At 38.5% G+C, this 17529-nt stretch overlaps 1 protein-coding gene across 2 annotated transcripts in view; it reads right to left on the bottom strand.

The window, feature by feature from the left end:
- The window catches only part of arid3c (AT rich interactive domain 3C (BRIGHT-like)), a 63826-nt gene extending 56073 nt beyond the window's left edge, over positions 1-7753 (bottom strand). For both annotated transcript variants that reach the window (XM_053654139.1, XM_053654140.1), the window contains exons 1-2: positions 7263-7753; positions 6086-6685 (exon numbers count right to left, since the gene is read on the bottom strand). In XM_053654139.1, coding sequence (XP_053510114.1) covers positions 6086-6685; positions 7263-7301 — 639 coding nt within the window. In that variant the 5' untranslated portion in view covers positions 7302-7753. The remainder of the gene's footprint in view (positions 1-6085; positions 6686-7262) is intronic.
- Between the last annotated feature and the right edge of the window lie 9776 nt (positions 7754-17529).

Below are 17529 nucleotides of genomic sequence, written 5' to 3'. Positions count from 1 at the left end.
ACTTAATTAGTATACTACTACTAACAGCTAAATTGTAGCTATTTGTACATATCAATAATCACCAACCCATTATATCAAATAAGTCCTCCTACTTTTACTTGTTATTCAATGGGAAATGGGCACACATACTCGACATGAATAGTTTTGGATTGTACCACACTATTTGAAAAGCAATAGTAAGGCCATTCTTGGTAGTACTAACCCTAATAAAGAAAAGACTATAGGGATTTACAGACCTTCTCATGCAAATTCAGATATTGATTATCTTCCCGAATAGTAATACTGGGATTATCACAGAGCTTTCCCTGCAGTAGTTGGCAGAGACAGGTGTGGAATAAAATCTGTTGCGTTATATGTGCACATTGTATTGTATGTGCAATTGAACGCCACATACTTTAGCCATCAAAAATACATGGCATTAGCAGGCAGTATGGGTGAGACTGTAATAATACATGTAATACAAGGAGGACATAAAACCTTCTTCAGGGGTTGAAAAATGTTGACCTGTAGTTTTGCAATTGTCATTCCAGTACATCTCAAGTATTTCAAAGCAAACTATTAAGTTGCTGGACCTGTATGTGTATGTGGCCCAAAATATAATGTTTGCAGACTATCAGGCAACTGAGCATGGTAACTTTCAAAACTAACCAAGACTAAGCCATAATGTCCACAGCATGCTGACTTTGTGTAAAAGACATTCATTTGCTTACTAAAGTTAAAGCACTGTATCACATGACCTCCCCCTGCATTTGTGTATGACTTTGACTGCTGGTGGCCAAAACTGCTGGTGGCCAAAATTCTAAATAGTTGCGTGCCTAATGACATGCCTTCAGGACCAATGCGCAATCCAAAGCCACAACCCTTAATTCAAAGCAACAGCTTTGCAATCCCTTGACACCAGGTTACAGAGAACTATGCAGCTACTGTTAAGCTCTGGCTAACGATGCCATGTGGCCTTCGCATTGCTCAGTATCACACCTCGTTCTCAGAATCTGGGGTAGGGAACTGGACATATGTTAAAAAAGCACTCCAGACCATTAACTAGGGACCAGGGACTGGCAGTAAAAGTTTCAGAGAAGACTCAAAACATAATAGTGCCCTTCAGATCGTGCAGACATATACTGAAGCAATGGGAATGAAGATCAAATGTATAGATTAGTGCGTAAGAAAGGTCTTCTGAGTTGGAGTTAATTTTTGGAGTAATTTTGTTGGTGTAAACCGAATTCATCAAATCTTTTTGTTTTTCATATCAAAAATGACATGAACAAAATTTTGGCCCAGTAATCAAATTCTATGACGAAACATAGTGACTTTTTTCCTCAACAAAAATCTAATAAAAAAGTAAAATGTTACAATGTTAGTATACCTTAGGTAAGCTATCTATACTAAATCTATACTAAAATTAGCTACACTAATGTTAATGAGTCGTAAACATACTTTCATACTCCTAACTTGTTTACTAACATTCTGGTGTTTTCATGTCATAAAATGTTTTATCCCCTTTTAAATTTTTTTTTTTTTTTTTGCCGTAGCCTGTTAACCTAACATTAACTAGTTACAGACCAAACTCAGTCACGTTGTTGCATTTACCATACTTGTTCCAGGTGAATGGAACATAATAAGTACGACTAACAAGAGTGAGAAGAGTAACGTTAAGTAAGTGTGTTCACTTCCTTATGAAGGAGCTGATGAATGTTAGGAACACAAACGTACATGTATGATAGCATGTTTTAGCTGACGCAGAGCCTTTCTTTCAGCCACTGCATATTAAAAAGGAAGAAAGGGTCTGGGAAGTCAATGTCTACAAGGTTGTTTTTTTTTTTAAATTGGAAGTTTATACATTTGTTCTTTGGAGAAAAAAAAGACTAGTTTTTAAATAAAGTCGTTTTGGTCATTTAGGGACAATTACAATGGAAAAAAAATCAGGCAATTTTTCATTATAGTTTTTTTTTTGTCAAACCAAACTAAAACTAACAATAACCAACTCAATTAAATACGACTAAAACTCGTATGTATCATCAGCAAAACGACCAGGAAAACGACTAAAAACAGAACATAAAATCATGGTTAGCTAAACTGCAGTTTAAAATGTAAGCCAGTTTCAAAAATCATCAACAACGAATTGGATAAACTGACCAGGCCGGCCCAGTGACTTCATCGAATTTCAGCAATACTGGGCTAACACAAATAAAATCTAACACTTGCATAGAGGAATGCTGTTCAAACAAGCCAGTCAGGCTAGGTTTTTAATGAATAAGGAGACCTTTGCTGACAAAACACAAGCGCTTCAATGGCACATTGTGTCCCTAAAGGCGTTTTATTGGCACTCCTTGCTTGAGTTATGGTGAAAAAGTTCCACGCATACTTTCACTCACAGAGCTTGAATGAAGAGCAGAGCTTTGACAAACACAGCTTTAGAATCAAGTTTTCTCACAACAGGCCAGTCACCCAGCAACAACCAAGTTTTTTTTGTGTATTTATGGATGAGCTGCTGATCTGAGTTTTAAAAAGCTGGCTCAAATGTACTCTGAGTATAGATATTGTGTTTTTTTTTTTTGTTTTATAACAAGCTTGCGGACATTTTTCCTAAAATGGCAGGAATGCTGTTAAATTTTTCCACTGATGGCACATAGTCCAAGCGAGTGATCACTGTTTACAGTCAGGCTGACACTCCACAAGACATTAGCGCTACTGCTGCTGGGTTTAAAAAAATCATGACCTCCTTGTCATATAAAGCCTTTTGTTCCATAAATATGTTTCAGGTCACATGCTGTGCAGCTTAATGACTTTCTGAACACCATGGCATGGTCAAAGCTCTACAATCAAACAGAAGGGGTTGCCACAGGGTTGGAGTGGACTCCATAAAAAAAATTTCTTGTGAGTTTCTGTAATGTGTGTCTGTGCATGCATATGTCAAAAATAGCCAAACATGAATGGGTTTAAATCCCTTTATACTTGGACTGCTTATTTAAAAATATCACAATACAGAGGATCCTGAGACTGGATGACCAGTCTCCTTCTTCCTTCTTCCACCGATCAACCTCTGGTGCACATGGACAAATGGGTACACCCCCCCCCCCCTTTTTAATTGTACTGCAAAATAAAGAATAGGTATTATGAAACCTCTTCGTGTTATCAATGTTTATTTAATCACAAAGTCTATTTTGGCTTCCTGTCTAAGAAGGAACTTCTCCTTCCTTTCAGTGATTTCACAATTGCCTCATTTCCCTTTTTTTTGTCCAAGAAATGTTCAGCTACTATCTTCAGTTCCTCTGAGTGTGAATTAGATCACTGACAGCTGCTTTTATACTGAGTAATCTGTTTCACATGTCAGAAAGGTGTTCACTGAAAGCTACAACAGATGTTTTGGGAATGTTCAGGTTGATAGTTTAGACCATTTTATAAGATGCTAATGAAAATCTGCTACAATGACTGTATAGCCGTAATATTGCATAAAACCACATTACTCTTACAGCAAATACTACATTAGAGTTAACACTTTCAGAGTTAAGAAGCCAACCATTAGCCCAGATCTGCCAAAGCAAACAAAAGAGGGAAACACAAACCTCTCTGCAGGCTCCTGTAGTGAAATCATACACCGATGCTACCTTACCATCACCCCTTCATCAATTCCCAGCCCCCTCTAAAGCCTTGTTATGGGGAAAAAGCAATTCCATGAGTTTTTAGTGTTTGCAAAACATAGCATCAGGACGACAAGGACAGTGGGGAGAACTACCCTGAGCCCTAAATGCAAAGGTCAGGTTAAACCAAGCAATCAAATAGTTTCCTGTTCATGGACGATGGAAGATGCACATTCTGTTTTATTGGAGCACTTGTTATATGCAGAATGATTATAATGTGATTTAAAGGTTGACAGATTAACCTTAATTACCAAGTTAAAGGGAGGATATAACTAACTATACCATATTGAAAAAAGAAACATAATGCTTACCAGTATTCAATTTTAGCCACATGCTCACAATGCTCTTTGGAGTAGAAATATATAAATACAAAGCCAAACTAATGAAATAAATCAGGCAATCATAATGGACTTATAGGCTTATGAGAGCCATTCAGGTGAGTAAATGTGAACATCTGTAGTAGGTGTTCCTCTTTGTAGACACACACACACACACACACACACGTGCACATTTGTATGGCCGGATTGTGTTGAAGTATGCAGTTTGCTCTCGTTTCGTAATGGCTTGGCGGCAAGCCGACACACACGCACACTGCAAGAGATGGAGATTCCAATGTTTTTGGTCAAGAGCCAAACTGGAATGTCACCAGCTCTAGTTTTCTGCACGCCTGCCAAAACCTCCACACAACTTCTCACTTCTTATTCCTCTCACCTCACTCTTTCTTTTAAACAACAGAAGATGATATGGAAGGCACGTCCACTTTTTCTTTTGCAGCTTTTTTTCCCTGAGTGTGTACCTTGTCCTTTGATTCTCCCACGGTTTGAGGTTTTTATTTAAGCAGTTTTATATAGCCTACTAATGTCAAACCATAAAAAACATAAATAACCTGCAGCATATATACTATGAAACAAAATAAATCTTATTAGTCATTAATCATTTATTGTAAATTTAGAATATATTCATTATTGCATGTAGAAAAATGAATAATTGATGATTAATAAGATAAATATATATATATATTTTTAGAAATTTTGTCTTTCCTGCTCAAAAGTCAAACCGTGCTTAATCTCGCAAAGCAAAACAGACAAGTTGGCTTTAGTCCCTGTCATAAATGTAAAGATAAGAAACGTGGTTACTGTGTGCAATGAAATGCCCCGCTTCCCTTCAAGCCACATCTTGTTCTTATTTCAGAGTGTCATTTATTGCCTTTAAATTTGGTTTTCTTGTGCAATGTCAAAAACAGGCAGTATACCGGCTCCACTGAGTCTGCCAAATGCCACAGGCATCCTGTCATTGTTTCTGATTTGTGACAATATCTTAAAACCGATCACAAATTGCATCTGTTAAACTTCTGTTAAATTAATTACGTGTTAGGAGAGACTGCGCAGTGCATTTAAAGTTAGCGCATTTGTTAACAGTTTGCATTTCAAACAGCTATAATTAAGATGTTTGATAAAATGCTTGGTATTTGAGTAATATATTAAAACATTACAAGCCTTCCTTCATATTTTTCATGTTAAATTCAAAGTATAAACCTTGCATTGTGTATTGTGTATTACACAATTAAATAAAATACACAATTGTGTATTTTAACATATTACTCAAAGTAATACAATACTTCATACCATAGCTTACACCATTTGTTTTCTAAGAAGAGCTGATTTCACATGAGAAGAAGAAGAAGATAAAGAGGAAGAAGAAGAAGAAGAAGAAGTGAAGGGATCCTATAGCCTCGTGTTCCATTATATGACCCTCAATTAAGGCTAATACTCTTATTTGAATTTAATTTCTATGCTTAGATTACACCGGTGCATACACTAATGCAGCCCCTAATGTACATTTCTCATTTAGCCATGGCCGAGGATGATCTATCATAAATAAAGAATGAAAAGTCCATCCAGGCCCACTCTGTATAGATCTGAGTTAGCTTAAGAGCTTGGCCCTTGTTGTATCAATCTAAATTATCCTCAGGGAACACACTTGAGCTATCTTCTGGGGAAGATTAGAGGAGCAATACACCAGCACGATTTCATGGCATAACGCATACACATATTCAACTACATGTCTGTAAACACCCCCAGCCTTCTCTTATCATTTGCAGAATAATTATCAGCAGAAACTGCCTAATCATTAACAGAGATCAAATACAATAAAACTTTTTGAACAGAAAACTGCAAATGGTTTTGATAAGGAAAAGTAATGAGTTGCTTGTAATCACTTATAATGAGTTGCTTGTAAAAACCGAAGGTTTTCTGAAATGTGAAGTATGCAGGAGGCAATGCAACTTCCTAGTATAATTCCCAGAATAATGCTGAATCAGCACAAATGGCACTTATTTTATTTTACACTATTGATACAGTGTTAATCTAACTCTTTTTTAGTGGTGTGTCCCAACTATTTAAATGCAAAACTGGTGCTTTTTGTTGTTGTTGATGCGGTTTTACCTGTTTAAACTGCTCCTCGTATGTCCACTCGTGGTGTTGGGGCTGTGCGTGCGGAGACTCGGGCTGCCGCGCCACCGTGTACGGAGCCTGTACTCTGGAGAGCGCATGCGCGCTTTTCGGCGACTCGGTTTCCCCGGTGCGCGCCGCCAGGCGAGGCGCGTAGTGCGCCAGAGGTCCTTCGAAGTCCTCGCCATCATTCGCGCTGTCTTCTTCCATGTCTCTCTCGTCTTCGTCGTCGTCCAGGGCGGTGCGCTCGTCATCCGCGTCCGAGTCATCGGTCGCGCGCGGAACTGCCGCCATCCTGTGCGCCGCCAGAGCTCCCCGCACCGACGCCTGGTAGTGGCGGAAAGCGAGCTCTTGTTGCTGCTGCTGGTGCTCTAAAACAGCCCTGATGTCCTTGTCCTTCTCGGCTTGGCTTCGCAGCTTCTCCTCGAGCGCCAAGCGGGCCGCCTGCTGCCTCTGCAGGTTCTCCATGACAGCCTCGAGCTTCATGCCCGCGACGCCAGGGGGTTGATGCGAGTGCGCGCCCGAGATGTGGCCGTGTGCACCGGGAGCCGCCACCAGCAGCGGCAGCGGGGTTGCAGACGTAAAGGCGGCTTGCTGCATAAACAGGGATAAATCAAGAACATCAAGTCCGAACCACAACACTAGAAATGAATGTAGGTAAACAAAACGTTCCTAAATGCACGCGCAAACCTCGACATAGGCAACCACCAAAGTTATGACTGAAGTTACGAAACTTCTTAAAAATGTGCTTAATAAACCTAATATAAAGAAATGATGGCCTTTTTGTTTTTGTGGAAAATTCGTATGTAAACAAACATAGGACTGTACCAAACAGGAACATTCGGACTCTTTATAAGCAAAACAAGCAGGCAAAAAGTTGTGAAAATCTGTAAATCTATTTTTATTTCGGTGCTGAGGCAAAAGAAATCTCTATAAGAAAGATCCCAGATATACAACAAACTATTACACGTGATTAAAAAATCCCCCAAAGGTCCGATAGGCTATACATTAGACTTCCGAGCAATGTGACTGGAGTCTATCAGACTACTGAACAAACTGGCAACAAAGTCTAATTCAAGATTCAGTAGAGATACAAACAATATCGCGCGCGCAGATGTTACATTTAGGTTGTTTGTTTGTTTACAAATAAAAGATAACATCGGATGCTCACCAAGGCAGATTTAGTTGCTATGCTCGTGTTGTCAACCATGCTTCTTCCCCCGTCTAAGGCAACGACCTGGCTCAAATCTGTCCCTCTTCAGCTGCAAGTCAGACGTCCTTGTAGTCCTGTTTCAACATCGAGCTGCTGCGATCGCGAGGAAATTAGTTGTGGGGGGGGTGAGGTTGGGTGGGGTGGGGTGGGGGGGATAACTCTCTTCTATATATACATACAGTATATCGGTTTTGGGTTGGCAGGACGAGAAGCTTTCGGCAACAAGTGGCAAACTGTAGGTAGAATGACCTCTTGAGGCGAGAGAGATGAGCAGCTCATGCTGCCGAGCGCCTTCCTACACGTCAATGAGTGATAAAGCACTGAGGGCAGGGTCTAAAACCACTAACCCAGGACACACACACACACACACACACACACACACATGATTTCACCTTGGTTTACTGATGAGACACTTGACTCACACACATCATACAAACTTCATCTATACACAAATGATTCAAAACTTTTATGAATATTAGGAATAGTGCTAACACTTTTATAAGTTCAATAAATATGTAATATATCACTAATTAACTAATGCTTTTATCACAAAGGGTAGCATTACCACCTCACAGCTCCAAGGCAGGTTCTCTCCCCGTTCGTTCAGGTTTCCTCGGGGTTCTCTGGTTTCCTCCTACGTGCAGCGAGATGAATTGGCTATGCTAAGTTACCCATAAGTGTGAATAAGAGTGAGTTCTCCCACCTTGCGCTCTGTGTTCTGCATCCGGTGCAATCCACTTTGCCCAAGATAAAGCGGGTACTGAAAATGAGTGACAGAACAATGCTTTCACACTGATTCATTAATACATGCACTCATCCTTCTAGCGTCATGAAATGACAAACCTTAACTGCACACCCAATTCTAAACTAAACCCTAATGTATGATACTGTATATGATAAGTAAAAATATTTTAAAAATATACAAATTAGATTTTCATCTGTGCTAGGAAACACATTATTTGTAATTCAGTGTTCTCAAATCACCTCTATCCATGAATCTATGTTAAGCCTTAATAATTACTTTTATTTGCACATGCCACAGTCTTGTGTGTTTGAATAGATCACCCTCCTGTGTGATCATCATACCTATTTTTAACATCACACCTATAAAGTGGTTTGATTTGGATCATGTGATCTCAAAGGAACTTGTTCATGGTGTTGGCTCTGCATTGCATATTGTGAATTGTCCCCTAAAAATACTTTAATAGCTTAATGTGTTACAACGTTATGAGTTAACCAAATAACACTTAACCTTTATCATTACTAATGGCTATTCGTATATGACTCAGACGCTGTTAATGTATACACGTCATTCTTTTCTGATACACTTAGGAGCAGTACATACAGTGGGGGGAAATAAATATTGAACGCGTCAACATTTTTTTCAGTACATATATTCCCAATGAGGCTATTCACATGAAATTTTCACCAGACTTTGGTATTAACTCAATAAATCCATAGGCATATATAAAGAAATCCAAACATTAAAGTCCAGAAATGAAGTTATGTGTAATAAAGTAGAATGACACAGGAAAAAAGTATTGAACACGCTAACTGAAATGTATCTAATACTTAGTGGAGAACCCTTTGTTTGTAATGACCGCTTCAAGATGCTTCCTGTATGAAGAAATTAATGGGCCGCAGTATTCAGGTGTGATTTTGGTCCATTCTTCTAAACATATTGTCTTTAAATCTTGTTTAATTGGATTCAAGTCAGGTGATTGACTGGGCCATTCTAACGCCTTGATTTTTATTCTCTGAGACCAGTTGAGAGTTTCCTTTGCTGTATGCTTTGGATCGTTGTCCTGCTGGAAGCTCCACCCACATCTCATCTTCATCATCCTGGTGGATGGCAGCAGATTCTTCTCAAGAATCTCCCGGTAAGGGACTCCATTCATCGTTCCTTCAATTATATGAAGTCTGCCAGTACCATGTGATGAAAAACAGCCCCACACCACGATGCTTCCACCTCCAAACTTCACTGTTGGTATAGTGTTTTTAGGGTGATGTGCAGTGCCATTTCTTCTCCAAACATGGTGTGTAGTATGAGAGAAAAAAAGTTCAATTTTTGCTCTTGTCTGACCAGACTATACTATCCCAGTATTTCATAGGTTTGTCCAAATTAGTTGTAGCAAACTTTAAACGAACTTTGACATGCCTCTTTTGACATTCTTTAGGAGTCTTGCGGGGTGAGCATGCATAGAGGCCATGGCGGTGGAGTGCATTGCCTATTGTTTTCTCTGTGACGATGGCACCTGTGGCTTCCAAGTGTTTCTGGAGCTCTTTCCGACTGGTAATTGGCTCTTGGGCTACTCTTCTGACTATTAGTGATTAGCATGTTTGCTTAGCACCTCCGGAGCTGGAAGTTCGAATCTGTCCTGCATGCATGGAGTTCTCCCCATGCTTTTGGGGTTTCCTCTCCCAGTTCAAAGACATGCATTGTAGGCTGATTGGCATTTCCAGATTGTCCGTAGTGTGTGAATGTGTGTGCAATTGTGCCCTGTGATGGGTTGGCACCCCCATCCAGGGTGTCCCCTGCCTTGTGCCTTGAGCTCCCTGGGATAGACTCCAGGCTCCCCCATGACCCTGTATGGAAAATAGATGAATTAATGGATTACTTGTTCTGCCCAACATACTAGAATGTTGGTTTTTTTTTTAAAAAAAACAACAACTATTTTGTACATTTATGCTTCAAAAGCAGCTTTGAACACACACACAAACACAAAAACACTCACACACACCACACACACACACACACACACACACACACACACACACACACATACACACATACACAGGATTCTGTTTTAAAGTTCATAACAAGTGCCAGAAGCTGTAGTCATCACCGCGATGTCTATCAAATGACTCATTGACCTCAATTTTCAACTCTATCTGTAATTCAATCTGTAATTTTTCTATATTTGTGTGGCTTTTGTTTATAGCTCTCTATCATCATGGAACGACTTATAGAAAGTACAACACTAAAACTTGTACAATAAATCTCCTTCACAGGGATTAAGTCATTTGTTAGGAATTGTTTCAGTATGATTGCTCCTGTTTTAAATGAGTTCGCAGTGCTATTATAAGCCCTATTATATGCTGTGTGCCTTCTTGACCAGGACCCAATTGTCTCAATGTGATGAAAAAACAAAAACGGTTGAACCCCCCCACCCAACAATGATTAAATGTAATGAAATGTAATGTCAATATAGGCTACTGTTAGCCATGTACTTCAGATTTATGATGATAGACAGATCAAGTTTGCATTTTATAACTTTCTAAAACCGTGATGATTAATAATAAACCCCCTGTGTTATTAAATTAAATTAGTTCAACACAAATGGATCCACATATGTGGTCACACAAATGATAAGTGAGGTTTCTATGATGCATTTGTGAACCATCACATCTGCAGCTGCAGACCTTTATTGATTTTTTTTAATATCACAATAACCATGAAGGATTGAAAAACAACATGTAAGCACCTTGCTGAAACCTACAATTAAAGGAAGAATTTTTCTGCTGAAAATGTTTCATTAGAATAGCAAATGTTGCTGTGGACTTGTATCTGCATCACGCTTCTATTGTTTAACCTTAAAATCACATTTATTTGACCAAATTTCACTCTAATAAAAACCCAGCCCTCTGTTGCTTTCACAGATGATGTGACTGAGGATAGGGTTTATTAATCTGTGGAGCATAAAGCTGTGGGATCAGAATGAATTGTTTACATATCGTGATGTTTGTGTTTAGGGGAATGCTTGCATGTGATTCTGGCGTTAAACTATATATGTGTGAACACATAAAAAGAAACAGTTATTGGTGAGAGCTGCAACAGTGATAGTCAACTCTAAAACCACTGAGCAAGTAATGTGTGAAGAGTGCAATCTTTAATGTTACCCAAGAGTGCCCTCTAGTGTTCATAATCATTATTCACACTCTATTACTTGGGTTCTTTATTCAATGTTATGGTTTTCTAACTATTCAGTGAGGAAAAAAAATCTTCGTCATAAAATGAAATGATATTCAAGTAGAATTCCATTTCCATTTTCCATACTGCTTATCCTACACAGTGTCACGAGGAAGCCTGGAGCCTATCTCAGTGAACTGAGGGCACAAAGTGGGGGACATCCTGGAAGGGGTGCCAATCCATCGCAGGGCACAATCAGACACACATTTGGAGATGCCAGTCAGCCTACAGCGCATGTGTTTGGACTTGAGGAGGAAATCAGAGTACCTGGAGGAAACCCGAAGCAAGGGCACGCACGGCAGAGGTGGGATTTGAACCCGCAGGAATTATAAACCAGCATCACAGCTGTAGCGCCAAATCATCCTTGAAAATTATTATACAGTCACAAAAACCAGGAATGATTGAAAAACAAGATATAAGCAGCTTAATTAATTAATTATAAAAAACAAGATTGTCTGACAAATGTTATGACAAAAGTAGTTAGTGCAGTGAAACTGCATGATATATATATATATATATATATATATATATATATATATATATATATATATATATATATATATATATATATTACAGCATGTGAACAAATATTATAACCCAAATAGTATATATATATATATATATATATATATATATATATATATATATATATATATCCACTGGCAAATCCTGACAGCATACAACTCTTTAGTGCTTGACAGAGCCCTTTATTTATAGAAGAATGGATTACAATCCTCCATGCAGAATACATCAATTCTGCATGTTTTTGACACAGGATATCAGCATATCCACTCTGAGCATGAGATAAAGTGCTCAGCTAAGGAAAGAACAATTGATGGAGGAAAGTAAAAGGACAGCAGATGGGGAAATCAATACTGATCAGGGATATTGATCACCATGTGGAAATGGAAACAGGTTTGTCGAAGGACATTTATCAACTCAGCGTACTAGGGGATGAATCAAGCACATGATAATAAATGAGCCACATTATGAACTTTGTATGCATTATACTTAATGATGTATGCTAATACCAAAAATCAAGAGAATGAAATTCTAGCAGTGATATAATTCATCATTAATTGAGTATCGCTTTTACTATATTTGTTAGAATAACTTGACTTTTCTTCACTCATATATAGCATTTGTATGCTGCTCTGGTGATCTTTTTCCACAAAAAAAAAACATTATCAATAATAAAAACAGAATAATCATGTGGAATGAATTTTCCCTTAGAAACAAAATCAAGAAAAAAATCACGCATTTCTGTATCAAAGCAGACAGTACAATTTATATATAAATATCTATATAGATACTTGCCAAATGACAGCACCTCTGAAAAAATGCCTAAATTAGCGGCATTATAGGCTCTCACTTTGCTTGCATAATCATTAAACCTACTGTGTAGATCCTCTTCGATGACATTTTCAGTACCAATTTCCAAATAGTGTTTTGCTTTTTTCCAAGTATGCAAATCAAAGTGCCCCAAAATTTAATGTAGGACTGAGCGAAGGGTACACCATGATTTACACTGAGTTAAAATCTCTTCAATGGCCTATGCAATGACAGAAATGGGTCCCTAAATAAGAATGAATTATTTATTGAAATGAATTTCTGAAATATGTACAAGAAGAAAAAAAACATTGAAATAAAACTATTATATCAATGTTCAAATGCAATTAACACAATGCGTTGCTTATATTTAGTAATTAGTGTATATAATTACTGTATGGGGGAGCACATGACTTACTGGTTAGCACGTTTGCCTCACACCTCCGGGTTGGGAATCCCGCCTCCGCCCTGCGTGCATGGAGTTTGCATGTTCTCCCTATGCTTCGGGTGCCTTCAGGTACTCTGGTTTCCTCAGCCCAAAGACATGTGTTGTAGGCTGATTGTCATTTCCAAATTGTCAATGGGGTGTGAATGTGTGTGATTATGGCCTGCGATGGGTTGGCACCCTGTCCAGGGTGTCCTCAGTCCTGTGCCCTAAGTTCCTCAGGATAGGCTCCAGGCTCCCCTGTGACCTTGTGTAGGATAAGCAGTATGGGAAATGGATGGATGGAATTACTGTACATTACTTTGTATCTTTGTAATCCCTAGTAGAATTGTTTACATTAACATTATATAAGGGAATACATTATTTTCATAAAAACAGAACATGACTGCTAAAATAGTGTGTTTCAATTGACATATTTATAACTGTCATATACTTGTGAAAAGATAATCAGGGCTATTCTGGGGTTGCTGTTGTAGTGAAATTGTGGATTTTTATGCAACAATAATTGCAGTAGCTTAGGAGTTTAGAATATGATCATTTCCTCAAACTGAAGCACAGCTGTTCAAATGGTAATGGTAAAGATTTCTGTTCATTCATAATTAAAAGGATGGTTCATCCTGTGATTAAGTACGAGTCAGAGGGGCTGTTCCTATTAATAACCGAAATGTAAATTATGCATTAAAAAGTTTACATCAAATCAAACATAAATTCTCTTTCAAGTCTGCTTTTTGATTATGAACAGACATGGACACTGTTCACTGGAAAGAAAATAAGGAAGAATTGAACCTCTGACTAATAATTAATATATTAAAATTGAGAGCATTCGCCACTATAACACACGTCAGAAACAGGACATTTAATTTATCCAAGTTTGTATTAAAATATGTTCATTTTTGTTAAAAAATGTTAAATATGTTTTATAACTGAACAGTACTTTCAATCAGTTATAATCAGAGTATGGGATATTCTTGATTATATATTTTCACACCTGTTTATGTGTAAAATTTACAAAGTTATTAGATAAGGAGGAGCAGGAGGCAGTCACATTTGATTGCATATTGTAAATAGTGTGTTAAGGTATTCTTGGGTGTTCATAAAGCTGCTCCATGACGTGGTACAGATGACCTAATATAGCTTTGGGACTATTATATACAGTTACGTCTGTGTTTCAGGGAAATGGCCAGCAGATGTCTCTTGTAGCACATTTTCACTTGAGCAACCATTTTCTCTGTAGATACAATACTGTCATCAAAACAAAAGGCCATTTCAGTTTTTTTTTTAATTAAAATTACATCAATATACACTCACTGTCAACTTTATTAGGAACACCATGCTAATACTGGGGAGTCCTCAATTCTTTGTGTGCTAAGAAAATATTCCCCTTAACATTTACACCACCAACAGCAGCTGAACTGCTGAAACAAGGCTAATTGGATCCATGGATTCATGCGGTTTATGCCAAATTCTGACTCTACCATCTGCACGTCACAGCACAAAAATTGAGATTCATCAGACGATGTTACATTTTTCCAATCTTCATCTGTCCAGTTTTCGTTCCCATTGTGTCCTGGAACCCGATGTGGTCCATGCATTGTGCATTCTGAAATGCTTTTCTACTCACCACGGTTATAACGAGTGGTTATTTAAGTTACTGTAGTCGTCTTGTCAGCTCAAATCATTCTCCTTTGACCTCTGTACTTGTGTTCCAGGTGTGTTCCTGATAAAGTGGCCAGTGAGTGTATACTTGCATAATATTAAACTGTCAGAAATGCTAAGCTTGTAATCATACTTTAATCAGAATTCTTATAATCATACTAAAGCAGTACAAGATCTTTAGGTTGTCCTAATAAATCGTTCTAAATTAATATCAGAGTTTATAATAGCAAATGAATAGCAGACACCATTATCCAGAACAAATTACAGATATGTTTCGTATTCCCTCAAAAATCCTACTCTCACCATTACACAAATAGACTCTTATCTGAGAATGCAATAAAGCTAAAGCCTGGTTAGAGAGGAGTTAGTGTGGGAGTTAGTACAGCAAAGAAAACAAAATACAAGTCAAGGATTTTTAATGCCTGAACTTAGTCCTTGAGAGCTTAGTGGAGCCGTGAGTCTGAGGCATGTTTTCACTGGGTCACTGGTGATGATGGGTCAAGCTGAGCCATGATTGTGGCTCGAAGGGAATGTGGGTCAGAATGGGGATTTCGTGTAGGATGTTGCTGGTCCGTTTTTGGCTTTGTAGTCAAGCATCAGTGATTCATCCTGATGCTCTACTTCAGCTTGGAGCTTCTGCGTTTCTGACTCACTTTTCTGTTGTTATCTGATGGTCCCACATGGATACTCTAAAGATCTTCACTTCCCAAAAACAGTTCATCCCAAAGTCTCACCCTTTCTTTCTTCAGTAGATAATCTCATCTGGATACTGTAGATTTGAAGCTTTAATCATAAAGACTGTCCTATACTCATCCTAGGACTCACAATATGCTCATACTGACCATCATTTCAGCACACTTAGTACTGCTTGCCTTTACTCTTCTACACCTGTGTATGTTAATGGTTTATAATTCCACTATCCGGTGTCACCCAGAAGAGGATGTGTTCACTTTTGAGTCTGGTTCCTCTCAAGGTTTCTTCCTCATGACATCTCAGGGAGTTTTCCGTTGCCACTGTTACCTCTGGGGTGCTCATTAGAGATCTAAATCCACAAGCAGATTTCTGTAAAGGTGCTTTCTGACAATGTTAAACCCACTAAACAATTGAACTGAGTTTAACTCTAGTGTGGGCAGCTGTAAGAAACTGTCTACACTCTATTTTAAATTCAGTTGGATTCTGGGTGAGCTACAGGGGTCTGAAAGAGCACATAGGGAAACCTTCTGAATAACCAAGCTTAGCCATGCGAGCAGAAATAGTCGGTTGTCCCAAATTTCACCAAGTGATGAGATGTCCAACAGATATGCTGAGATTTGGAAGGAAAGGAGAGAAAAAGTGGTTTTGGGTCATCAGAACAGCACTGGTACAAATAGCCATGTTAGGATAATTCTTCACTAGGAATCACACTACTTAACCTCATGACTCATCTGTGAGTACATTCTTCCCTCAGAGCTACATGCCTTTCCTATTAGTTTCACCGCAGTTACTGAATAAGCCCATACGATAAATAACTGAATAAAAAAAAATCTCACCAGCCATGACAACTTGCTCCAGTCAATCTAGTACCTGAGTAAACATTTAAATGTTAAAAGTTGACTATACTATCCAAATGAAGGACTACACCTACTATCAGAGAAAAAAAAATACACTCACAGTTTACAGAATCCTGTGTAATAAGGTACTTAATATTCAAGACCGTGCTGGATTCCAAAACACTTTTAATGGCTCCATGGGAATAATTTGGGTTGAATGACGTTAACAGGCTAAAGATAACACTTATTAAAGGCCCTGTTCAATAAGTTGTGTGTAAGCATTTTCTGTCTACATACCCATAATTACCTAATAGCTTAATGCTCAACAAGTGTCCTGGGTAATCTATATGCAGATAAATTGCTTATTTGCCACAAACTTGGTACACAGTTTAGAAGAGACCTGAATGAAATATTGTGCCTTGCCTGGAAAGTGTGGGTGAGTCATTTTCAGCCTGCCACCTTAATGAGGCGTACTAAATCTTTCCATGTTTTCGATCTACATTGAAATGTTGCACGCTGCCACCATATCAACAACTTGCATGTAAACATATTTTCCAAGCAGGCATTTGAAGCTGAAACGTGCTTTTTAAAATGATTTTTGAGGTTTTTACTTCAGAGGTTTTTACTTCAGAGGTGTTTTGTTTCTTTTTCTTCAATCTTATCATTTTAACCAAGCCTGCTGTACTGTAGTGTATCTTCCACTAGATGCCACTGTGTAAGAGCTTTTCATTTTGATGCTTTTCTTTTAGAAAGCAAACCTGTCAGTGTGAAGGGAGACACTTAAATGATAACAGTGGCCACTAAACAAGTAATAGTTTGGTGTGTTTATTAGCATAATGAAGGATGACAGCAGATGTGTAATTACATTTCTGTTGATTATTCTTGCAGGATTTTTCAGTTGCATGGGAAGGTTTTTAACTGGCTTGGTCAAACCATTTGGCCTGCATTGCATTGTTGATGGTTAAGTCTAAATAACAAAAAAACAAAAAACAAAAACCCAACAACAACATTTTTTTAATTAAATAAAAAGTAATAGGGGTGCACGGTGGCTTAGTGGTTAGCACGTTCGCCTCACACCTCCAGGGTTGGGGGTTTGATTCCCACCGTGACCATGTATGTGCGGAGTTTGCATGTTCTCCCTGTGCTGCAGGGGTTTCCTTGGGGTACTCTGGTTTCCTCCCCCAGTCCAAATACATGCATGGTAGGCTGATTGGCATGTCCAAAGTGTCTGTAGTATGTGTTTGTGTGCCCTGTGATGGATTGGCACCCTGTCCAGGGTGTACCCCGCCCTGTACC

This window comes from Ictalurus furcatus, chromosome 22 (genome assembly GCF_023375685.1).
Source record: "Ictalurus furcatus strain D&B chromosome 22, Billie_1.0, whole genome shotgun sequence".
NCBI classification, from domain to species: Eukaryota; Metazoa; Chordata; class Actinopteri; order Siluriformes; family Ictaluridae; genus Ictalurus; species Ictalurus furcatus.
This window is presented reverse-complemented; position numbering and strand designations above follow the sequence as displayed.